We start from the raw sequence: 26,699 nt of genomic DNA on the forward strand, positions 1-26,699 counted from the left end.
AAAGGTGTCAAAATGGGATGATATAACATAGCTCAAAAGGGTCAGGTCAGAGATACTGATAAGAACACAGTCTCCAGTACTACATATAACCAATGCAACAGCGCTGCACATAACCAAAGTCAAACTTGGGAGGATAACACACATACACAGTGATCTAATTCACGATCTGTAAATAAATCAGCCCCTGAAAACTCCTCAGATGACCCTATAATTAACATTAAACAAACTGAATAATGTTAATGATTTTTCTAGAGTAGATACAGCTTTTCTTTGAAAATGATAGATTAGTATACAGCAACTGGGTAAAATCATATTAGATGATAGACAAGTGCCAAATTAATGCACTTTAAAATGCATATATAGTCAAATATTATAATACATAAAGGAAAGCCATATAAGCATGTGATTCTTATAAAGTCATTTCCATAATTTAATATATAAAACAGCATACACATTTTCCCAGGTTCTGTAAAATTGTTATGCCACAAATACTACTATCATTTGTATCACAAATAATAGTAAATTATTTTAGTACCCACAAAATAACTCCCTAAATAATTATTTATCAAATTACTTTAAGAGTAGTCAGATTATATTTGATCCATTTAGTAATTTTCTACACACTGGTCTGGTTGCTTAAAAATTAACTGCCAACTTTGTTCACTAAGTGGCTTCAATAAAGGTGTTATTTTCCATATAGCTAAAGCTTGGGAAAAGCCATACTAAGCCCTGAAAAAAAAAAATCAATTTCCAGGGAATTGAACTGCCTTGCATGGGCAGAAAATGGATGGAGTTTTTAATTCAATACCACCTGGAAAAAAATAGTTTGCTTTCAGACTATTATAGTAAAGCTTTAACTATTTTGCTGTACTCTAAACTTCCACCAATTGAATAAAGCAAGGCTTCATTTATCAAGGGAAATATTTTTCTTCTATACATTTCTGAAACTGAAGCTTCAGAGAACTGTAATAATTAGGAGTACAGTGCAGGTAACAGAAACAGCACCCTTTTCAAGTCACTTTGCCACCCACTAAAAGAATATTGACAGATTAATGTGTGAAGGGCCAATTCCCTACCCGATTAAGTACAACCTGATTGATGCAATTTGCAATTAGCTAATTAGGGTCAGTGGATATATGACAGACAAGTCGGAAAAACTGACAACTATTTCCTCATTTTGGGGAAATGCTGTTCCTCACTACCTTTATATTACTAATACAGAAAAACAACAACAACATATTTTAACCTGCGTGAAAGTTGTGGCATGAAGAAAAAAGCCTCATTATTCTGGACCAAATGATAAATTTTAAGACAGCATTAAAAAAAGGAGCACATAAAGTAACTTGAGATGCTAAACTAGCAGCGTTGCTATTGGGTTTACTTTGATGGATGTGTACAAAGGATACATATGTAAATAGCAGTATCCATTGGTGGGTACAAATAGGCTAATTCCTTTAAAGTATTTCTCTATGTAGTTGAAACATGACTCTAACAACCTAATTTGTACCATTAACTTGCCTAACAAGCTGCACCCTCATCATGGCTTGAAGTAAATTTCTAGGAGTGATCTGTAAATAAATCAGCCCCTGAAAACTCCTCTGACCCTTTTGAGCTATGTTATATCATCCCATCTTGACACCTTTCATCAAACTTTAATGAAGTGACTCAGGCAAATAAGCTGTACCCTCATCATGGCTTGAAGTAAATTTCACTCAAGTTCACAAATTGTGAATTAGTGGCACTGAGATTTAAGAGTAAGTAGGCTAGAGCTATGGAGTACATGGGAACCGGGCTCCAGTGAGTTGCATTCTGTGGTCATATCCTCTCCGCCTCCATCACTCCATCAGGGCCTTTCTGGTAAAAGGACCAGGAGTTCCCTTTCAGAATAATACCCAAACCAAGACATATTGATATTCCAATAATATACGAGGATAGATCTAGGACTTTGGAGGGGGTTTGATTTTGTGGTATTTTGTTGGAGGAAGAGAAGGCAAAGGAGTAAGTATGGCATGTCGCTGAGCAGCTTCAACCATTATAATCCCAAATTCATAGTCTTTTTACCTCTACTACCCATTAAAAATTAACTTCAAGTTTTTCTAAAGTTGAAAAGAGAAGGGGAACAGCCACCCATTCAGCATTCCCAGCACTCCAACCTAAGCAGGAGTGGTAGGCATCCAGAACAGTCAGAAGATAGAGAATGTTGTATGGTGTGTGTGTGTGTGTGTGTGTGTGTGTGCATGTGTGTGCTCGCGCACGCGTTACATAAGCAAATTCAAAGATAGGTGTCTGGAATCCCTAGGATAAAGAGGTAGATTGTAAATGCCACATAAATATAAAAATGGTTTTGAACAAGTTCTAAGAACAATACCACTTAAAAAGACAGTATCCATAAAAAAATGTGTAAAGTGTTTCTATGATGTTTTAAAGTTTTATAGACCATTGCCTGACCTACGAACTTACTGATAGATTTTATATTTTAAAAATTAGATTATTTTTCTTTTTGCTTATTTAAATTTTCTAATTTTGTATGGTATACAAATATTATGATGTAAATAAAGTTTCACAAAGGAAAACTATCAGAGCTGACCTCATGAATTGAGTATAAAATTTTCAGATTTTCATAGCTCTGGTCAAAATGTGTTACTTTAATTGACCTCAATTATGGAAAACCATTAAAGGGATCAACAAACAGTTAACACTTCTGCCCTTTTAGTTTAGATAAGTCTACTAATCCAACTTTTCAAAATGAAGCACAGGAAGAGAGCTCATTATGATGCAAAAGTGGGGTTTAAAAGCCACTGAGTACATTCAAATAATATAATAGTTAGGATCTGATCTCATAACCACAGAATTATATAGCATTTTAAGCATTTAGCCCAATTCACATAGGTCATATAACTAGTCAACAACTAGTCACGGCTAGAACTGTCTTTCATGTGCTCCACTAGAGGCTCGATCTTAGCAGTTGATCTGTGTAAGTATGGATGGACAGCCTCGCCATCCATGGTCACTGCCCAGAGGAAGGAAAATAATCAACTCAAGGGCACTCACAAGTTAAAAGCAATTTCATTAGTTATGGTATTTGTTTTTAAGAAGAAAACTTTTAAAAATAACATACCATTTTACATAGAAAAGAGGTGAAATAAAAGTTTTATTCAACAAAGATACCAAAATAAATTTTAAATATAACTCAGTTTCCTTGTTTTGACTAAAAAAAAAAGGCAAATAAAAGACAGAATAACAGATGTGAGGGTGGAGAAAGAAAAAGCCATGAGAGTTACGATTACTTGTCAGCTGCCAAAATGACCTGGGAGAAATGACTGGCACTGGGCTCTGCTCCTGCTGAAAGAGAGGCAGGTGCGGTGAAAGAAATGTAGGCACGATACCCAGGGCAGAAAGAGTGTGTTGTGTGTGTAGAGGAGGGTATCTTGTAGTCTGGACTTACATACACAGTCTCATTTATGTTTCAGTTTTCATATGGGATCTAAGATGAACTGTAAGAATCTAAGAGTTTTATATACTGGTGAAAATAGATTTTAAAGCTAATTTTATAGTACAATACCTATTTTTCTTCCTCCTCCTTTTGTTTTTTTAAAACAAAAAGTTTTTCTAAAGGCTTTTGAAGTTCTCAAAATACCAGCCAAACATGCAGCAGGATCAGAATTAGTTCTAGATCTGTGACCTCTCAGTACTTTTATGCTTGATTTATTGGGAATAACAAAATATTGTCATAAAGTCTCCTACAAAATCTAAAATTAAAAAGAGGAAAAACAACTTTAGAAATGCAAAGGTCGAAGTTACACATACTTGGAGTAACTGTGCACTTTTTAAATCCTTTAAATTGACCCACTGGGCCTTTTTTTTTTTTTTCAGTTTCAAATCAAGAGCCAATGTTAAATAGATGATAGCACACTAAAACTGAAGTGGGGAAAAACACATCCAGAAAACACATATTTGGTACTGATTTATAGTTCTAAATAAAACATGCCAAAAATACCTTAAGGAATCCTCTACTTAAGCAATAACAGAAAAATGGTGTCTCTAGTCCAATGACTAAATGTTAAACTTTTTAAAAAGTGCTTGATTTAATATAATATTAATGAAATTAATGGGAAAAATGAAATGGAATTCAATTATGAATCAGCAAAGAAAATATTCTTTGTTTATTGTCTGTGTTAAGAAGAATCAGTATCTATCGCTTATAAATCATTAAAATAAAAATGCTCAATTAATCCTTATTTTATACGTAAAGGTCTGACAGAAACTAGTCCTATCACTAGACCTTTGCTTCACAAATCGAAGCAATAATGGTTTCAGAAAGCAGTCACACTCTATGAGCAGACAATTGGAGAGATTTAGTAAATCCCACTTTATAGAGCAGAGACTAATCGGAAAATACAAGCCAGTCAAATGTTTCTTATGAACTGTTGACACTATATCAATGCTGAATCAATTGGTGGCATTTACTCTGAGTGACAGAAAAGAAATAAATATTTATATCACATAACCTATATCAATGAACCCAGGCAGAAAGCTATTTCTAACCTGTCAATATTTGATTATCTTGAAGAATCATGTCCCTTTCTTTTAATGATTAATATGAATTCCTTATTAAATCTAAGTGGAGGCTAGTGGAAAGGCAAATCATTATTAATGCTTGAGAGCATAAACCACTAAAATAAAAAACTATGCTCAAGTGTTAAAGTATCGTTAAATGTGACTTACATCTTCCATATCAAGGGGTGTCAGTATTCAGCCCAGAAATTTATTGATGCCCACAACTGTGCACATTACCTCGCTGCAATGCAATCTCACTCACTCTTTAGTTACCATATAGCATCAAGGAATTGAGGAATTGGTAGAAGGAGGAATTTTTGAAGACTTACAATTGTGTTTGTTTTTGTGAATGAAAGTAAATGTAAAGAAGGCTTATCCTTAAGAGAAAGAAAACACCATACTGTTTAATGTGGGGTTATCACATTCCCAAGGGAAAGCAATACAATCTTTAAGCATCAAAAATCACTGTCGTGACAATCTTCCACTGAAGGAAACCTCATAACTGAGACCACTATGATATTTATGGCACTAGGTTTGTTGTCAAAACACAAGCAACATTTCTGGATGTTTATTTTTGCAGTGGAAATAAACTGTTTTTCATTTCTGAAAGGGGAATCTATGACAGGTTATTTTCCATTGCATGGGTTGAACAAATGTAGTTAAAGCTTCTTAATTTATGTCAATTTTGAAATATATTTTCCAGCTGAAGAACACAAGCGACTCATACATAAATTACAATTAGTAACAAGATGTTGAAGATACATAAATATCCCAGGGAAAAAACAAAGTAAATATCCTAGGCTGTGCTTTTAGTCCGGTTTGTTTCATACTGATTCTGAACACACACAGGGCACCAGAGGGACACACATGTGAACCTCAATCTAAGCCATTCTCTGACTGCTTAAAGTTAAAAATATTAGATAAATATGACCTGAAATTCATAAAGATTACACCTACAATACCAGATTCATCTTCGCTGTATATACAATGTGTAAGGACTAGAACCCACACATTCTGGATGATGATCAGATGTTAAAACCAGATCAGCTTACTTTTTCCAACTGTATTCAAGGGATTGTGCACTAAATATGGCAGGCTTCCAGGAGCACCACTGTACAGTCACTGTTTTAAGGCACACCCATCTATTAGGCCATAAAGTTACAGGTGATATTAAAGGACAAGCATGAGGACCCAGCTTTGTCTTCTTGACATGCTCCACTACAAGTACTTGATTCATGAAATGCCAATGAGGCTTGGAGAGGTCAGTGTGTGAAGGCACTGAATAAGCATCTGAGATAATTAAGATTTCAGCCTTTGAAACATGGACGGGAAGTGAACAGCAGTTAAGAAAATCAATAAGAGTCTTTTATTTGCAGTGACACAGATGTCTCAGTCAATAGAGCCTAATAGGCAGGCTTAATCGCAATGGACAGGCGCCTGCCTCCAAGGCTATCAAAGGGCTTCCTCTATAGCAAACATTAAAACACATTTATGTTGCTATTGAAGAATCGAGGACCCTGTAGGTAGCTTAATTTACCAATGTATGTTTAAAAGCACTATACTATTTCAGATGTGTCCATTTACTTGAATCAAAATTAGTGAGAAATAAGTGGCCTGCAGGCCCGTTTGTCCCTCACTGGGTGGGTTAGGTCATGCGGCTTTAAGATGGCCAGTCCACTAGCAAACCAGAGCTCCTAAAGCCTCGGAATTTTAAATGCCAAAGATCTGCTGTTATTCTATTTCCCTGAAAAGCCAGTTTCAGTACAAAAGAAGTATGCTATTGTGAGAAAGTAACAGTTTGGTTTATTTTTTCTCCCCAAAGATAATGAAAGAAACAGTCACCTCAGGATACAGGGCCATTTCGACAACCCATGGGTTGACACACTTGTTCAGAACTGATTAACTTTTTTTAAACTGAGAAGGCAGCAGGGTGTGTGCATGGTACTTCAATCTGCCGGGAGTGAAACCCATTAGCACAGTTTGAAAAACGTGCTGCAAATTGTTCTGCCAATCAAATTAAGCCATGTAATTCATTTATGACAAGATTACATTCATGGATTCTTTATCTGTTTGTTAAGTTTATGGATACAAAAACTAGACAGTAATAAGTTACTACTATCTGAAAACGTTAACAATGACACCTACCTGACCATTGGCTAATATTTTTTTCAGTTCAGCAGAAGACTTCTTTAAGCTGGAAAGGGAAAACATAATTTTTAATGGCAAGATCATCGACATCTTTGAACACCATTGAAAATTCCAGAGTAAAAACATATAAACAGAGACTATACTCTTTACATCCTTCTCCTTGTATAATATTTTTTCAAAAGAAACTGGCCAAATGGCAAAACTATTAATAAAGTGACTGCAACCCTACTAGTAATTTAAAGCAATAAAGAGGCCTACAGTCAAAATGAAGATAGAATATTGTAGACTACTTCTGTGACTTTTTTTGGCTTAGTTCTGCTGCCTTTGGGTAGCCTTTCAGTGGCTATTTTATGTGGACTCTTTATCTGCTAAATACAAAGTACTTAATGATGTACTCTTAGAATGTTCACATCAAACAAAGGTTACAGAACTTCAAAAGATAAGATGATTTAAATCCTGATCTTTTACTATCATTAGAGTTAAAATTCACTTCCTGGGAAGCAAATGTGTAGTGGAAATAAATCCTGGTACTCACTAGCTGTGTGCTCTGGGACAGGTTATTTATTTATTCTCTCTGAACCTCGACTTCCAAAGTAACTCTTCTCCCTGTGTTAGTCATCTGTGTAGATAGATGTCATTCAACCTACCACACCTCCCCCAAAACTGAAAGATCCCTGAGAACGCAGACCACATCTTACTCAACTATCTATATATTCCATTCCCTTTGCACGCTTGAACCTAGCCCAGTGACTTGGCATATGTTTGATAAATAGTGATAATTGTTCTGGCTATTATTATATGTTGGACACACACACACACACACACTATTCTAAGTAATAATCAGCCTTCTTTCTAAATACTTCTTAAACTTTTGCTATGGTCAAATGAAGACTATGAAGCTTTAATCTCTAGTTTCCCCTGATTTTATAAAACACGACCTCAACCAAGGGTTCCAAACTTTAACAATGTCCTCCCAAATCTAAGAATTCACGCACTGAAGCAGCAGTTATGAATTTTGTAGAATGGAACCAAAGCTGAAACATATATAAAAAAATAAATAACTGCCTAAAGTCAGTCCAGTTAAAAAAATTAAAAAATAGCAACTAACATTTACTAAGTGATGACCACATGCCAGGCACTGTGCTAAATGCTATTACTTATTATCCTGATTTAATCCTTACAATAACTATATCCCTATGCATTAGTTTAGGAAAACTGTCCTGCGGGGTATAGTTACTCCTAATTTATATTTAAAAAAATTAAGGTATAGACCTTGCTCAAAGTTAGTCTCTCTCTCTTAACACATACTCATACTTTTTTTCCCCTGGAAAACATTTAGATCATTCTATTCCCATAGATGACTCCCAATTTAATAGCTGCAATTTTTGTAAAAACAGAAATAACCAAAGAATGCTCAGGCAATGTTTCTCCACAGATATTCCATTTTATTATACAACTTGAAATAATAACATTTTGATTCACTGCATTTACAAAATACCTTTCATCTAAGAAACAAAACGTGATTCCTTAATACAACTTCATCAATCTTCTAACACCAGAGGTAGATAGAAAGTCTAATCATTCTAATTTTATAGAAGGCAAAAACCAATATGTTGGAGAAAGGCTTTGCTTTGGCAATGGGACTTAAATTCTGTAATTATGGCCTAGGAACACCATGTGGATTAGTAAACTCAATTTAACAAACAGCCACCCACCTAAAGCAAAGACGGATTCATGCGCTGAGAGTAACAGAGGAAAAAGCTGATTTCATTCATTATGCCAATATCTGGCTACCAGCTTTGTCTGGTAAAAAATTATATCTGTGTATTCTGAAATTTTCTTTGTGGCCCAGTTTACTCTATATTTTATCTGTATGGTCACAGTGACTTTTAAAAATCACTTTTAAAGTCTTTTTAAAATTTAAATGTGATACAATTATAACCTGGTTATGACACGTTAAGAGGGACACTGAGGCATCCAAAGAAGAGTAAAAGGGTGAGAGGACTAGAAATAATGTCATAAAGCCTGAATAATCCTGGCCAGTGTTGCTCAGTGGTTGAGCACTGATCCATGAACCATGAAGTCACTGGTTAGATTCCAGGTCAGGGCACATGCCCAGAACTGCATCCCCAGTAGGGGGCGTGCAGGAGGCAGCCAATAGATGTTTCTCTCTCATCCATGCTTCTATCTTTTTCCCTCCTCCTTCCTCTCTCTCTCTCTGTGAAAAATCAGTTTTTTAAAAAAAAAAAGGCTTTAAAGAAAAGCTGAATGAATTGGGAGAATTTAATCCAGAGAAAAGACTTAAAGGGAATCTAAATTAGTTTGTTCATTCATTCAAGCATTACTATCTCCTATATCCCAAGAATTATGCCAGGAATTGGGTATTAGACAATGAATAAGTTATAGTCACTGTCCTCAAAGAGTACAGAATTTACAGGGGACAGAGATTATAATACAACATGCTAACTGTTATAGTAAGGCAAGCACAGGGGATTATGCGAATTCATGAAGGGGTACCTGGTATAGACCAGGAAGTGGGTAATAACCAGGGATGGTTTTTTAAAAGATAACAGTTTTGTTCCTCAAAGATGACCAAAATTAGCCAGACTGAAGGTGAAGAAGGGGATTTAAAGAGGAGCAAAGCAGGAAAGAGGCAGCAGATGTGAAAACCCCCAGTAGTGATAGGAAACGTGATCCATTAAGGGCACCACGCATTTACCAGCAGACCTGGAATGTCGGATAAGAGGGGGCAAAGTGGCAGGCTGGGAGCCAGCATGGGCAGAGGACCCACTTGTAAAAGGCCACTGCTCACCTGCCATGAGGGTACACTTCTCCTTGCAGTTTGTGAGAAGCAGTAAAAGAGGGAATGATAGGCTTAGAACTCACATCAGCAAGACAATTCTGACCGCAGTGTGCAGGAGGGACTTCAATGGGGCAAGACTGGAGGGAGAAAACTATTGGGAGGATGTAGCAATGATCTAGACCCTGAACAAACTTTGTAGCAACAGGGGTGCTGGCAAGTAGACAAGACTCCAGAATGATTCAGAGGTAGGGAATGACTGCATGTGGGGCTGAGGGAACCCCAGGAGGCTGTGCAGGATGACTGGCAGGTCATCTGGGGTAAGCAGCTGGGTAGATATGGGAGAATTCACTGAGATCGGAAATCTCAGGGAAGTATGTTTAGAGGGAAGACGACTGGCGAGTTATCACCTAGAAGAGAGAACAGCCTTGTTCTATGGCTAAACCAAATCTTTGAGTGGGTAGTAAAGGGAGACAAATCTCAGTTCATGAAAAAGAGTGTTCTGTGATTCAGCTACATGAAAACGGAAGAGGCTGCCTTGGCGAATAAAGAGCATTCCTGCCATAGAGATGTTCAGGAAGAGTCTGGATGATCACCTGGAAAGCAGAAGTCAAGCATCTAAGGAAAGTAGGCTTAGACTGGGGCTTCTCCTCTCATTCTCCACACCACAGGCAGAGTCTTTCATAAACACAGAGCTGGCCAAAGCACTCTCCTACTGAAAGTCATTTATACATTAAGAGGAAAATTCAAACACATGACCTTGCATGACCTGGCTCCTGTCTATCTCCTTTCCGCCCATCACCCCTATTACTCTTCTCCTCTCTCTCTCCATACTTCCCCTCAACTCAGCACCCCACCCTGTGCACAGCCAAATTGGCCTACTTACAAATATGCTGAGTTCCTTTTCACCCCGGGCCTTCACGTATGTTCTCCCCTGCCTCTGAAGTGCCCTCCTCTGGCTCTTGATGCAGCTAGTCCTTCTCATCCTTCTGGGAAATGTCACTCTTCCCCAGAGAGTCTTCTCCGAGCATGCAATCTAAATCTAAACAAATTCCTGCCTACTCTGTTCTCTCTTCAAAACTTGTTTGTTTCCAAACTAATTATAAAATACTAGTGGCCCGGTGCACACAATTTGTGCATGGGAGGGGGGGTCCCTTAGTCCGGCCTGCACCCTCTCCAATCTGGGACCCCTCGGGGGACATCCCTCTCGCAATCCGGGACCGCTGGCTCCTAACTGCTCACCTGCCTGCCTGCCTGATCACCCCTAACCACTCTGGCTGCTTGCCTTCTTGCCCCCAACTGCCCCCCCCCCCGCTGGCCTTTTCACCCCCAACTGCCCCTGTTGCTGGCCTGATCGCCCCCAACTACTCCCCCAGTGGCCTGATCGCCTCCAACTGCCCCGCCCCCCGCCAGCCTGCTCGCCCCCAACTGGCCCCCACTGCAGGCCTGCTCACCCCCAACTGCCACCCTCACCCCCAACTGGTCACCCCTGCCAGCCTGCTCATCCCCAACTGCCCCTCCCACTGGCCTGATCACCCCCAACTGCCCTCCCCTCCAGACCTGATCACCCCTAACCACCTCTGCCTCGGCCCCGCCACAATGGTTTTGTCCAGAAGGACATCAAGAAGGTCTCCCGGAAGGTCTCCTGGTCTAATTAGCATGTTACCCTTTTATTAGTATAGATAGCTATTTGTATTTTTGGATTTGGGGGAGGGTCTGTGTGCTTACAAGATAGCAAGCTCTAAAGGACAAGGAACACATTGTATTCCTAATGCGTAGGACAGCACCTAATGAATTGAAGACACTCAATAAAGTTGTTTAGTTATCAACATGAGGCACAGAACAAGGCCATGCCAAGGTGGCATATTAAAATCACATGCAGGACTTGTTCAAGTTGCATTCCTCCCATAATAGAAATCACTACTGGAGCAAACTGTTATGATTTGAGAGGCTGTCATAGCCTAAGGGAAGATGCTTCAACAAAAGGCAGAGAACCACTAGATCAGACACTCTCTGTCCAACCCAAAGATTTTATAATACTCTGAGTATAAATGATACTTCTTAAAAAACCAAGCTAATTCACTCATGTTAAAACCAAACCTGAGAGAACTGAAAATTTATTCTTCTTCTGTCTTGCCATCTTTTTCAATTCTATCCTCTCTTTATAAAATGATAAAATTTGACCTAAAACACCAAGGAAAATCTTGGTTTTTCCTCAAGGCTCATGGTCAGCCTGTGTAAATATCTTTTCTGCAAGTAGTGGTAGTAATTAAATGCCCTGACCTTTATGAGTTGAGTGTAATGAGTGGCCCTCAGTCCCCATGCCTCCACTCTGTTGGACCATGGTTCACGTGTCCAACAAGTAGGAAGAGAGAAGCTACAAAGCATTGCCTGGCAAGGTCAAGCCCCTGGATGAGAACTAAAAAATCTACCCCATGATCACAAGACAGATGACTCACTGGTGAATAACCAGGCTGTATTTTAAGACAGAATGAATTGCTTAAGAAGGAACCATACTTTAAGAGTAGTATGTTTGTAGCAGGAAAGTTGGTGGGTAGATATAATGACACTACAATCAAGGAAGTGACTTTGGGGAGGGGACAGGAGTAAAGATAAAGTCAGAGCAGAGACTTTATATTACCTACAGTAAAGTCCCCTGGCAAAAACAAAACAAAACACTAAGACTCAGGGTTAAGAGGGGAAGAAGAGGTATGGAAGGGAAAGCAGAAGCCTAAACTACATCTCCGCTGATAAAGGGCTGTGCAAATACTGGCTACAGCCTTAAACCCAGAAAAACTTGGGCACAGAATGGAAGGGGTTTTTTTTGGTTTGATGTTGGTTTGTCAGTCACTGATGTGAATACATACACACAGAGCAATCACCTTCTCTGGATCATCTTCAAATACAGGCATACCTCATTTTATTGCACTTTGCCTTATTTTACTTTGCAGGTACTACGTTTTTTACAACGTAAAGATTTGCAGTAACCCTGCACCGAGCAAATCTATAGTGCCATTTTTCTAATAGCATTTACTCACCTTGTGTCTGAGTCACATTTTAGTAATTCTTGCAATATTTTAGTAATTCTTGCAACATTTCAATTTTTTTCATTATTTGTTATGGTGATCTGTGATTAGCGATCTTTGATGTCATTATTGTAATTGTTTTGGGGAGCCATAAACTGCATCTATATAATATAGCAAACTTAATAAATGTGTGTGCTCTGACTGCTCCACTGACTGGCCATTCCCTATGTGTGTCTCTTTCTCCTCCAGCCTCCCAATTCTCTTACATACAACAATATTGAAATTAGACCAATTAATAACCCTATAGTGGCCTCTACGTGTTCAGGAAATAGAAGTCAATGGAAACTTCAAAGCTTCAAAGGACAGGCTGACTCTCTTGTTAGGAAATAATGTAGCTGGTGAGTTTAAGTTGAAGCCAGTGCTCATTTACCATTCTGAAAATCCTAGGGCCCTTAAGAATTATGCTAAATCTACTCTGCCTGTACTCCATAAATGGACAGCCAAAGCCTGGATAACAGCATGTCTGTTTACAACATGGTTTACTGAATATTTTAAGCCTACTAAAATTGAAACCTACTGTACCAAAAAAAAGAAATTTCCTTCCCTATATTACTGCTCATTGACAATGTGCCCGATCACCCAAGAGCTCTGATAAAGATGTACGAGATTAATGTTGTGTTCATTCCTGCTAACACAACATCCATTCTGCAGCCCATGGACCAAAGAATAATCATGACTTTTAACTCTTATTCAAGAAATACATTTTGTAAGGCTGCCATAGACAGTGGTTCTTCTGATGGATCTGAACCCTCACCATTCTAGATGTCATTAATATCATTCATGATACACGGGAAGAGGTCAAAATATCAATTTTAATAAGAGTTTAGAATAAGTTGAATCCAATCTTCATGGGTGACTTTTAGAGGTTCAAGACTTCACTGGGGGAAGTAACTGCAGATATAGTGGAAATAGCAAGAGAACTAGAATTTAAAGTGGAGCCTAAAGATGTGAATGAATTGCTGCAATTTCATGATAAAACTTAAACAAATGCGGAGTTGTTCCTTATGGATGTGGTTTCTTGATATGGAATCTACTCCTGGTAAAGATGATGTGAAGATTGTTGAAATAACAAAAAAGATTTAGAATATTACATAATATTAGTTGATAAAACAGCTGGCAGAGTTTGAGATAACTGACTCCAATTTTGAAAGAAGTTCTACTGTCGGTAAAATGCTATCAAACAGTATCACATGCTACAGAGAAATCATTCCTGAGAGGAAGATGTGGTAAAATTCACGGCTGTCTTATTTTAAGAAATTGCCACAGCTACCCCAACCTTCAGCAACCACCACTCTGATCAGTCAACAGCTGTTAGCATCAAGATAAGAACCACCAGCAGTAAAAAGATTAGGACTTGCTGCAGGCTCAGATGATGTTACCTTTTTGTAGCAATAATGTATTTTTTAATTAAGGTATGTATATTTTTTAGCCATAATGCTACTACACACTTAATAGACTACAGTATTGTGTAAACATAACTTTTATATGCACCAGGAAACCAAAATATTCGTGTGAGTTGCTTCATTGTATTATTTCCTTTATTGTGGTGGTCTAGAATGGAACCCATAATATCTCTGAGGTATGTATGTACAACAATATGTTTACTAGCTAAATAACTGAATGTACTAGTATAACAAAGATGACCTAGAATTCTACCAACTTAAGCAGGTCACTCCTTCTACTTGAGCACTGTGATAATCTGGAAGTTCTCAAGCCTGTCAGAAAAACACTTTGAAAGGCTCAAGTCTCTAGTACCCATCACAGTGTGGGGCAATGTTAGCATGAGTTGATGAAAATTATCTTCCTTCCAAAATAGCTTCAATCTCCTGTGCAACCAGATACAAAAATGAACAACATGGCTGGTCAATTTAAATTTTACCACTTTACTCTTTCCTTGTCTCTTTCTGGTTAAGATGTTAATAGATAATGATACTACTAAAAGATGGAAGCATTGAACAATTTATAAACCAGATCATCAAGGCATGAAATAGTCAAAGACACTGAATTTTCTGCATAATTTGGTAATTGAAGGAAAACCATTCCATAGACCAAAATTAACAGTTTAACATATTGAATTTCATCTTTCCCTATGAGGTCCTTTCTCTTTGGTTGATATGTGGCTAGCTAGGGTAACCTAACTGGTCAAATTTCTTCTATAAGACCAAAAAAATACAATTTTTTTTGGTTTTATAGAAAAGAGGTGATATCCCATGCACCTCTTCCCCACTCCCAACTTTGTAGATAATCATGCTTATGAACATGCTTTACTCGCTTGCTCTCACCTATTGCTTGGAAGTGCATCTGAGACTGCTGGGCTGCTGTGTTGAGAGGGTCCGGCCCGGGTATTCACCTACAAGTAAAGAAAGAATCTTGATCAGTTTTACATTCTGAGGATACAGTTCTAATTAACCTATAATTTGCCACAAATTTCTCATTTCACTATGAAGGTTAATTAGTTTGATGCTAGACAGACCCATGGTTGGAGTCTATTTAGTATATAGGTTACAGAACTATACAAACTGTATATTACATAATACTCTATTACTATCACTATTCAAATACTTAAACAGTGCTGAGAAAAATAAGAGATAAATAGGAAAAAATTTTCAATTCATTGTCTGTAATTGAATTTAATTCTAGAGCAAAAATTCCATTTACTGTTTTGTTCTGTTTCATATACAAAAACCCAAGACCCATATGTTCAAAAAAGTACATTAAGAATACGTTAGGGGTTAGTGGTGAACCTCAAGCTGTCATATTCTTCCAGCTCTAAAACTAAGCAGAACACTGTAGAATGTTCCATATTCACAAAAAATCAAGTCCAAGTAATGAATTATAAAATGTTAAAACCTAAAAGCTAAATTTTCCTTCAAATGTAAAGCCTTAAAACAGAAATCGAGAATTTGAAATGTACAGAACAATGAAAAGACATTAAATAGATATATGTTTCTAGCATAAATATGTCAAAAGAAGAGGGGGTATTCTGTGGGCACTATGCTTATGTGCTTTATTAATCACTGAAATGAAGTCTATATTTTCACTCAAATAAATCTTTGTGGAGACCAATACCCAGGTTCATTCTGAAGAAAGAGACCAACAAAACAATTCCAAATAATAAAATATATAGCAATAAAATCCTTGTATCCAAATATATACACATATTAAGCAAATACTACGGATGAATCCCCCTCCACCTCCCATTTTAAAAAAGAAAAAAAAAAAGATTGCTTGTCAGAGCTTGAGAAAGTGCAGTTTTATTTGACATTTCAATAAGTGGAACACAGCATTACAAATCCATCTAACTTTACTGAAACAATTATTGAAATTCGTACCTTCAGGCCATGTATGTTCCGTTCCCCAGGAGGCTTGCAGGCTGAAACAGTAATTGACTAAATTGTAGAACACATCAGGGCCATTTACAAATTTGCTCAAAATGAATCGTTTAAAAAGAAATGAGGGTGACACCAAAATTAGCAGAGAGAAATGATTGAAAAGTGGCTCCCAAGACCCAAAGTGGGAATTATGAACCAGGGTTTTTAACTTGCAGGAGTGAGCATTTATAAATGCAAAGAGCTTTCTGACACCTCCTTATATAAATTCCAATTTCTGCTTAAAACATATAAAAATCAAGTTAACTGAGCTAAAATGATTACATTCCTTTCATAATTTAAATTTCTGCAATCTTTCCTCACTCTACTACATTGTATATCTGCTATCACTTAAACTACTTTGAAAATAGCTAGGTTTTTGGGGGGGTTGGGGTGGGGGTAGACAGGAGCCAGAGGAGTAGAAGAAGGGTCTTTTAAAGCCAAAATGATTGTTAGAGATTCAAAGATAGAATGTTCAAGCCTGCACAGCAATAAGCAATCAAATTTATTAAAATACAGAGATATCACTAATTTTACTATATTTCTTGCAAATCTTGACATATGCGAATGTTTAAGTCTAAAGATAAAGCTGTGCCAAGAAAAATAATATTAATTTCCTGACACCACACTGAGTTAGAGGTTAGTATTTTTCCAATTCAGCAAATGCTTCTTCATCAAATGTTAAAAATAGAAAAGCTTCCTGCCCGTGCTATAGGCTGCTTCCATCTGAAAACTACAGTGCCCTACATATTATATGTTAAGGGGCTGTCAATTTTGATAGATTGTTTGGGGAAGGATGAATTTGAGTTTTTTTCTCCTCTCTCAGATGTACATGTATTTTTCCTTTTTCTGACAACAAGAAATACAGCTGTTTAATAATAATAATATGAGTAATAATTACAAAGCACATCAGTAGCTTTAAATTTATATACTTCAAGTATATTCAAATTTATTGTTATTTTCCTAGAAAATATATCTAAACCTTAATAAAGAATTTTTATTTTCCCCCCCAAAATACATTAAAAGTAAGACTCCAAATCTTCTTTCCTTAAAATGGAAATTAAAATTTTGAACAAAACAACAGTTACATAGATTTGATGCTTGGTCCTTCAGGGACCATTAATACTTTCTAAGACAATATTTCAGAGTATTTCCACCAAAGTACCCAGTGCATTCATAAGCTTTATTTAATAAGTGGCTAACTAAGCAGATAGAGACAGGCATCAATTCTTATCGCTTAACATCTGCCTCGTTCCTCAATTCCAAACCTTTCTGACTGAAAATCTGGTAACTCATGGACACAGACAATAGTGTGGTAGACCTGTGTGAGGGTGGGGGTAAGGTGGAGGGGGCAATATGGGAATAAAAGGGACATATGTAATACTTTCAACAATAAAGATAAATTAAAAAACAAAACAAAACAAAAACCTAGTAACCCCATATTAAATAAGTTGTAGAGTCAGAAGTTACTATAAAGCTAGTAAATTTTCATACTTATTAACATTTAACATATTTTTTTAACAACAGAGAGGACTTGTAGCCATGAGCTGTGAGTTACCATCCAAAGCAATTGTCCTACTTGGAATGAAGAGAACATCTGGTGCTAGAACAGAAACTTTATCTCCCATCTTTCTCACTTATTCAGTCCAGAAATTCTTAACATGGGGCCTGACCACAGAATCTAAGGTCTGAGGGTCTCTAACCAACTACATAGACCCAGTTAATATATCCAATATGTCTATATACTGATTGTATAAGTTTGTTTCATCTCATTTATCTATATGTGATGTACATAAGTAAGCAAAAGCAAGACTACAAAAAACTAAAAAGAGTTGTACAATGGGGGGTAGAGTAACTAAGTCTCATATTTTTAAAAATTTGAATTTGGCACAGAAGGACTTTATTTAATAATTTATTGGAGCCTAATCAGTTCTGTGTTAGGAATATATGTGATACTCACATCTCATTTACGTTCTTCTTTTCAGTATCTTGTCCCTACCTCACTCTTCTCCACACTCCTACAAACCCCTCCAAACTTCCCCCATGCACACCACTAATATTTTAACTTATATGCCCTTCTGCTTTCATTTTTTTTGCCTTTTAATTACTTTTATTATTCAAAAAAGCTTCTTTAAAAAAAATAGCTTTCTGACTCTGTGCTGTGCCTTCAGTACTTTCACAGCGATTTTCTGCTCCTCAATGAGGAAAGCACGCCTGATCCTGTCACAGACACATTTAGCACAAATGGATCCACCACAGGCTCTGCTGACATGTTTCACCGTTTTAAACAACCTCATTAAAACTTTAGGTCTCACAGCACAAACTCCACCCAGTTGGCCTGGGCACATGCCACATGCAGATTTGGGGGCTTTCCCAATTTCTTGGCATAAAGGTAAACAATTCTACTACTAGGAGTTCGAGGCAGTCTAGTTTTGTTACAGGCCGTATTGTAGGACAGCCTCGATGGTATGTCAAACGCTGGACCATTGTGCATGCCTGAAGTCACCGTCCTCGAAGGGAGAGGAAAACTGCCCTTCTACTTTCAGCAAATTATATTATAAACAAAATTCTTATTCAAAGGGTACATTAACCACTATAAGCTGTGTGATTCTGAAATTACTAAACCTCCCTGAACTTCAATATTCTTACTTATACAATGAAAGCGATAATACCTAATAGGCAAAACTGTTGGGAGAATTATAAATAATAACACAGCAATATTAGTACCGGAAGAGAGCAGATGTCTGAAAATGGTTGTTATTATCATGGGAGGGGGCACAATGGTATAGAGAGTAACACTGGCAGAACTGCTTGCAAAAGAAAAAATATTCCTTGTACAGAAACAATGTTGAAACTTGACCAAGTTTTCCAGTCACTAAAAATATTAAAAAACAATCTGCATCCTTATTATTGGACTAATATACAAAAATGGCAACATTTCTTTTCTTTCAGTTTTTAGTCCTCAAGTACAATTAGATTAATCATAATTCTTGTTTCAGACACACTGTCAATGGCCCAATTTTGTTTACTTAGCTCTTTAATAAGTTATTATTAATAATTTACTAAGTACTCCTAATCCCACCTCCTACATTATTGCCAGAAGAGCAGCACCGCTCTTAACCCAGCTCTTGTGGACTGGCCGAGTCACTTGCCTTTGGAGACTTTATCAATGCAAATAAGAGTCTACTAGTTAGCCAAAACCGGTTTGGCTCTGTGGATAGAGCGTCAGCCTGCGGACTGAAAGGTCTCAGGTTCGATTCCGGTCAAGGGCATGTAACTTGGTTGCAGGCACATCCCCAGTGGGAGGTGTGCAAGAGGCAGCTGATCGATGTTTCTCTCTCATTGATGTTTCTGACTATCTATCCCTCTTCCTTCCTCTCTGTAAAAAATCAATAAAATATATTTTTTTAAAAAAAGAGTCTACTAGTTAATTGAGCCATTCAAACTTCAGAGTGTTATAGGTAAAGTCTAGAATGTTTAATTGGAAAACTCATACCATGATTATTTGTATAGTATCAGTTAACGAAGGTAAGTTTAACTTTTAATTATTCCAATTAAGTTATTTCTAGAAGAGTTACTTAGAGAATTTCTGTATCTGTTCCATCAGTTAGAAAACATGGATTCCAAGTGGGACAATGTATAATGGGTAAAAGACTTAATGGTTTATATAATTAAACTGCTCTTTTTCTCCATTATTCAAATTTTGAGGGAACGTTTATATACAGGTGAACAATCATATCTGATATAAGGCTAGTAATGACAAAGGGAAAAAAGCAAATTATTTGACCAAGTGATTCACCAAGACTTACCTCAATCAGCTTATATTTTTGGAGACTTAATAATTTCCATTTATGAGAACTTTCCCTTATTTAGAAAAAGCCACCCTAAAAAAAAAAACAAGCTCCAAACATTCTGCCAAAAATTCTCTCCTAAAGTCCTCGGTAAACCTTGGCTTCTGTTCTAGCTGAAAGCTTTCTCCACAACAGCAGCCTGGACTATCATCATGAGTCACAATTTATAAATACTCAAAATTAAAGTCATTCATTTGCCTTGGTTTAGAAACCATGTGGACCTCCCAAGTGTTCTTTAAGCGAATGTAAATATGTACTTCAAAAACAAAAAAACAATCTAGTTAGTTTAATTTACTCTAGTAAATTAGATATTTTATCTGCCATAACTATAATATAGCCTGCAATCCCCATAATAATGAATACTTCTTTTGTGGTTTGTTTGTTTTTTTGTTTTTTCAAATTAAGAGCTAAACATCATGTTATGTGCATTTAAACCTTTGGAAAACATAACTGTTGATGAAACAGTTTACTGAAATAATCATTGTTGATTAGAATTTGTTCAACATTACCTCTCGGAAATATCTGCAGAGGCTCTATTAACTGTCCATTTACTTGCTGTTCCATTACTGTGGAATAATACTGCAAAGAGATTATAGAAAGAGATTAGTCAGTAATGTATGAATACTGGAACAGGCACTTATGGGTTGCTTAATTCATAGTACTTTTGTAAATTGCTGGTGTATATATATCAGCCTCGGGACTACTTTGTCCCCATTTGCACATTAAAATGACTATAGTGAATATTCAGGATTGAAAGCCCAGTATAGTGTTATCCTCCACACTGTCATTTATCTTTAAAAGCAAAACTGTTGATTAAGACTTTAGATTAGTATTTGATCTATAGAAGTATTTTGAAAATGAACTGTATTAAAAATAACACAAGGCATTTTAGTGGAATGCTTTCTTATTCTTTTCCCCTGGATTTTGCAAAGCAAAATGAAGATGCCTCACATTTAGCTTGGACCTCTTTGCCAGTTAGTTAATCAAACATTACTCGTATTTGGGTATAAAATGCATAGATCATGAAAAACTAAGTAATAGAGACTATAGAACAAGTAAACAAGATATGACTCATCCAAAGATGATAGGATAATTTGATAAAAAGGCAGCCCAGTTTCAAACAAACATACCTTTTATGCTTTAATCTTAAAAACACATTAGTATAGATCAAATTTCACTTTAAAATTCTGGGCACAAAAAATAAAGTTTCAAGTGAAAAAGCTTTCACGCTCCTTCAAAAACAGATCCATTCAGTAGGTTATATTATAGTCTGATTCCCATTTTCCTTAATATGAGAGTCGATGAGCTTATGTCCATCTAACTTGGAAACCGCTTCTGTGCCCTCGCTTCCTTAACACTTGACAAACAACAAAGTGATGTTCTTGGTGGCAAAATATCAACAATGAAAACTTCTGATTTTGTGTTTTGAGGGGCTATTTTAAATTAAAACACGTTATTTAACTACTACATTTTCAGAAAATTCTTCCTTGATCATTATTTGCTGACATTCAAAGTTTCTTTTGAGAAGATATTGATTTTTGTCTTCTTATTGCTTTTATGTACATTAAATTATTATAAGATCAAGTTTTTTTGTTTCCCTTAGAATAAGGTAATTCTTTATTTCTACATCTTAAATTCTACATCAACTTGGAAATAAAAAAGTTAACAAGTCTAAGGCTCTTTGCCCTAAAAACAAAGTGAAGATGAATTTATTACAGATACGGACTAATATAAGTGTACTCTGCTCTCCAAGGGCTTTCAAACTGTAGAGGAAACCGATCCTCTCTTTCTATGTATGTAAAAACTTACATACATACAGCAAAAACATATGCGATGTACTCTCCAGAATACATACTAAAGTGGATGTCTTTCAGGAGACTATATTCCTTAAAACCCCAGAAATATAGTGTCGCTATTACTCAAACAGTGATGACAAGTAAATGAAATATCAATCATGTAGGCTGTCAACCTTTTGGGACAGCAATAACTGTTAACAAGTAGTCTGGAAAAATTGTCCGAAAATGACTTGTCCTCGGCACACCAGTGTTTGAGGTTTCCTTGGAAAATTAAGATGCCAGTGGCTATTTGGAACATTGCTCAGGTATTCTTTTTAATGGGAAATTTGCCGGTTATTGATCCACAGCATGTACCCCCTTGCTTCTGGAAGGCTGCAAGCAACTTTCCAATCAGTGGCTGTCAAAAAAATTACTGCCTTTTTATACTGATACAAGACAACAGCAGTGGTGGTGTTCTCCTATAGTTAATGCTTTTCTTTAATTAACTGCTATGTACAATAAGTTAGTAATTTCAGTTACTACTTCACCACAGTCCTAGAAATCAAAACAAATAAAATATCCTTATGCTTTATCTAACAAATTAATTATAGCGTTGTCTGAAACTGGTGCTTGGGGTCAAGTTTGAAAACAACCTCAAATGTAAAGGGTCAGAACAGGTGCAATGCATTTTTTCCTACTATAAAACCTTGCATGCATGAAATTGACCTGTTTTCCAACTTTATTTACCTCACAAAAGAAATTTTAAAAAATGATTTCCCTTTCATTTCAAACCTGTGCCAAATCAACTGGAAAGCTATATATATTTTTATAATCACTGTAAGACTTTTTTAGCAACCTATAAACATCTCTTTGGATTGTATGATTAACTCAGTCACAGTAATGATACTAAGTATGCCACTGGCCAGTTCCTCAAAGCAAGTAGAATTTGTTTTTTGTTTTCTACAATTCTTCCAAACTCAGGGAACATTTTCTCCTGCTGAAATACTGATTTTGATCTGTGTTTGTATTAACAGAGAATCTGTGCTCCACACGGCAAAGTAATTCACCATCAAGGATAAACTATAAAGGATGGTAATTAAACCCGTGGTGCGGGCCTACTCTAGGCAACTGGCCTCTGAGGAACAGGCCTGCTGAGGACCAGGAGGCTGCCAACAAGGCACCAGGCCTAGGAGCTCAGGCTACTACTTACACGGCATTCCCTAAGGGCCATGGATAAAACTCGGGCCACATGCAGTATTTCCTGGCACAGAGCAGGCCTATGCTGCCTAGTGAAATAAGCAAGGAACTTGGAGGAGGAGAGGACTCAAACCCAGGAGTCTCAGTACTGGCCACTTCTGAGCACAGGATTAATGTGGACTTATACAAGAAAATATAAGACAGCACTTAATAAGCTGCAAAGCAAGTTATTTTTAGATCTTGATCCTCTCAGTGTTTTTATATATTCTCCCTATAAAGGGATTCTTTCCAATTTTGTTCCAAATAGTGATAAAACATAAACAATGACAAAGATGACTTCTACTAGACAAAAACAAATAGAAAAAAAACAACCAACCAACCAAAGGCCTAAATCTCGTATGCCAAGATGCTTCACATGGGTCAGACAGAAAAATAACAGTAACCGTTATAACTTTAATGAAGTCATAATTTGAAGTTTATCTAAATAACTTCCTGAGATTCGTCTCTGTAATTCTAACCTGGCTTTCACTGCTCCTAACACAAATCCCTGCACATAGTAGGTGCTTGATAATTACGTATTGCTCGAAATGGGGTCCAGTCTTGACTCTGCCACTTATTAACTTTTAGTGGCCTCCAAGAAGTCATTTAACCTCCGTGGACCTTAGTTTCCTCCAAATGAGAGTAAAGAGATCTACTCTATGACACACGGTTACTGTAAAGCTCAAAATTAAACTGCAGAATAGAATTAGTGAAGGCACTTTGTAAACTGTAATGCATTAATAGTAACTGCGAAATTAAAAAGTGAAACTTCTAATACTATAAAAATATTAAGCACAGCATTTTGAGTAGAAATGCTCCAGCATTTAAAAATACAGAAGCAATTTTATATAAAAAGTATAAAACGTTGTGCTCAACCTGAATACATCAGCAGCAGTTACAAAATGTTTCCTGCTGGTATCCCTTGCAGAATCCGTTACATGCAGTAATTGCAGCAATAATCAATCAGCTAACTGAGTAAAAGATTAATCAGGTTTGTGATTGCTAATGGAATCTCCAGTACCAGACTCAGATTAGTTTCAGAGTCCCTTTGAGATGTTCTTCAAAATCCTTAAACAATCTTAATAAGGATGTGACAAAGTTTAGCACAGTTATCCAAAAATCTAATTAATTTGAAACAGAGGGCCACATTCAACAAGGGGATAGCAGGAACAATTTTTGGCTTTGTTTTGTTTGCAAGTTTATCAAACAGTGTTCCTATTTGTTATAAACCTAATTCTAATTCTAAAAACACAATTCAATCAATTACAACATTTTTTTTTCTTCATGGAAATCTGCCATATGAAAAACCTGAATTCCAAAACAGCAGTTTAATTTTACAAGGCACAAGTTCTCTATTAAAAGAGAGAGAGAAGAGACAAAGAGAGAGCGACACACACACACAGAGAAACAACTATCACTCATTGAATACCTACTGTGTTGGGCTCAGTATTACATACCTACATTTATTCATTTAATTTGTCACAGCCTTATCCTACTCTGTGAGGATCATCACCCCTGTATTGCACAGACAAAACAAAGGCTTTATCAGTGAATCAAGAAAAATAATTCTTTCATTCTAGTCCATGCACTCAGAACAAGAAATGTATGTTTAGCCGAAACCGGTTTGGCTCAGTGGATAGAGCGTCGGCCTGCGGACTGAAGGGTCCCGGGTTCGATTCCGGTCAAGGGCATGTACCTGGGTTGCGGGCACATCCCCAGTCGGAGGTGTGCAGGAGGCAGCTGATCGATGTTTCTCTCTAATCGATGTTTCTAGCTCTCTATCCCTCTCCCTTCCTCTCTGTAAAATATCAATAAAATATATTTAAAAAAAAAAAAAGAAATGTATGTTTACTATTTAAAAGCCAAAAGGTAAATTATCTGATATTTCTCATACACAAAACATTTAACTAGATAAAGCAGGCTCCTGGGTGGGCTGCTGAGCTGGTGGAGAGCTTTGCTTCCTCATTCATACCCTGTACAGGTTAGGCCAGGTCACCTGATCTTTCAGAGGCTGGGGATACATGAGGCAGCATGGTGCACTGCAGATTCCTGTGCTGACAAGGGGCCTTCCCTCCTTCTTCAGTGACCCTCTCTGGCTTTCCTACCTCCCTAACCACTGTGCTCCGTTTCCTGTAAGTGTTTTTTACACCCACCCATCCTTTAAATGCTGGAGTTCCCCATGGTTTTTCATCAACCTTCTCTTCTTATTTTATACTCTCCTTGAGTTAACTTCAGCCACTTCAAAGGTTTCAATTACCAGAGGAGTCATTGAGACTAATTAGGAGCTGATGAATCACAAATCTTTATTTCCAGCCCAGATTCCTCTCCTCTAAGATTCGGTACATAACCAATTGGTTGTCCACAGGCGCCTCAGATTCAACAGGTCCCTACCTCTCACACCCCTCCCACATGCCTTAGACCTGTCTTCTGCCATCTGGGTTCACTATCTCAGTAAATGACATCACAGTGACCTAGTTTTCCAAGCTAGACATCTGAAAGTAATCCAGAGCACCTAGCTTTCCTTCTTCCCCACACTCAATCAGCAGTCTTATTAACTCTGCATCTTTCCACCTCTCAAATCCCTCAAGCTGGCGCCCTCCATGATCTGCCCACCTTCCTTCCCAACCTCACCTCATATCCTCCCTTCCTCCCCACCTCACTGCTCATAAGACACTGAATCATGGGTAGCTCCTCCTGAATGCACCAGGCATCCTTTCACCTAAGCCTTTACTCTTTTCTCTGCCCCAAACACCCTTCCCAGTCCCCTTGTCCTCTTAATCCACCTGGGCATCACCCTCTTCAGGAAGACTTCTCTGTCCCCAAAGACAGACCAGGTGCCCCTTTGTGCTTACAGAGCACTTAACACTTGAACTTTTTATCGCACTTACCACTCTGCCGAGTGATGAGCTTTTCTTATCCTCCCACACTGAATACTATCGCCTTTTTTGTTAATCTCCATGACTGGACAGTAAGTTCCTGAAGAAATTAATTATATTTTCACTGCACCTCCACCACCTGGCATAACACTTGGCCAGATAGTTGCTATCCCATAAATATTTACTGTATGGAAAACTGGTTGTATGAATAAGTGGACAAATCAGTGAGTGAGTGATCTCAGGTCCCAGCTCTACATTTAGTAGCTGTGTGACCTTGAAAAAAGCATGCAATTTGTGCCTCAGTAATCTCAGCTGTAAAAATGGGAAAAATACCTCCTTTGCTCACCCCATAAAGGTGTTAGGAAGAACCAAATCAAAATAGCTGGTATATGGGAAACTTTCTTATAAAATACTTGAAAAAAAAATCTTGAAAGAGGGCACAGTGCTATGAATCTCCCACTTCTGAGCAACAGTACATAGAAGGAAATGTTTATAACAATAGGTGACACAGAAACTCCTAAACAAGATCACTGAAATTTTTAGACCAAGTACAGAAGAATTTAGCTAATTGGTTTACGAAGGCTGAGTCAATGTCCCTTCCCTTTCCCTCAATTACCACAGTACTCTAAATAGTAAAATAAGTAAAAGGGTACTATGAGGAGCAATGTCTGCTTCTCTTCTGGAAGTTCATCAAAGGCAGGGACCATGTCTTGTATATTTTCTCTTAATGCAAAGGTATTAACTTGGGTCTGTATGAGCCTCAGGAGATCCTTAAGTTGCCGAAATTATGTGAAATGTCACAGAATGTAAAATGAATTTTCTGGGAAAAGAAAAAACAACTTTGCAGATTTTCAAAAAGGCCTGTGTCTCCTAAACCCTAAATAGGTACTGCCATGCAATGCCTACTATGTGCCTTACACATAACTGGTGACCCCCCCCCCCCCCCGCCACCAAATGTTTAAGGGAAGGAGGCAGAAAGGAACTAATACACACATGATAACT

General features: G+C 37.3%; 1 protein-coding gene and 1 pseudogene across 5 annotated transcripts in view; both read right to left on the reverse strand.

Annotated features, from left to right (window-relative positions):
• Nucleotides 1–26,699, reverse strand: part of MAP2K5 (mitogen-activated protein kinase kinase 5) — a 289,315-nt gene that overhangs the window by 229,782 nt on the left and 32,834 nt on the right. For all 4 annotated transcript variants that reach the window (XM_080670938.1, XM_080670940.1, XM_080670939.1 and 1 more), the window contains exons 4-7: nucleotides 20,320–20,389; nucleotides 15,924–15,964; nucleotides 14,874–14,941; nucleotides 6,703–6,751 (exon numbers count right to left, since the gene is read on the reverse strand). In XM_080670938.1, the coding sequence (XP_080527064.1) occupies nucleotides 6,703–6,751; nucleotides 14,874–14,941; nucleotides 15,924–15,964; nucleotides 20,320–20,389 (228 nt within the window). The remainder of the gene's footprint in view (nucleotides 1–6,702; nucleotides 6,752–14,873; nucleotides 14,942–15,923; nucleotides 15,965–20,319; nucleotides 20,390–26,699) is intronic.
• LOC308253952 (large ribosomal subunit protein eL34-like) lies at nucleotides 18,077–18,446 on the reverse strand (annotated as a pseudogene). Its single transcript has one exon. The product of its transcript is annotated as a large ribosomal subunit protein eL34-like (transcript).

Source organism: Plecotus auritus, assembly GCF_963455305.1.
Source record: "Plecotus auritus genome assembly, chromosome: 1".
Classification (NCBI taxonomy): Eukaryota; Metazoa; Chordata; class Mammalia; order Chiroptera; family Vespertilionidae; genus Plecotus; species Plecotus auritus.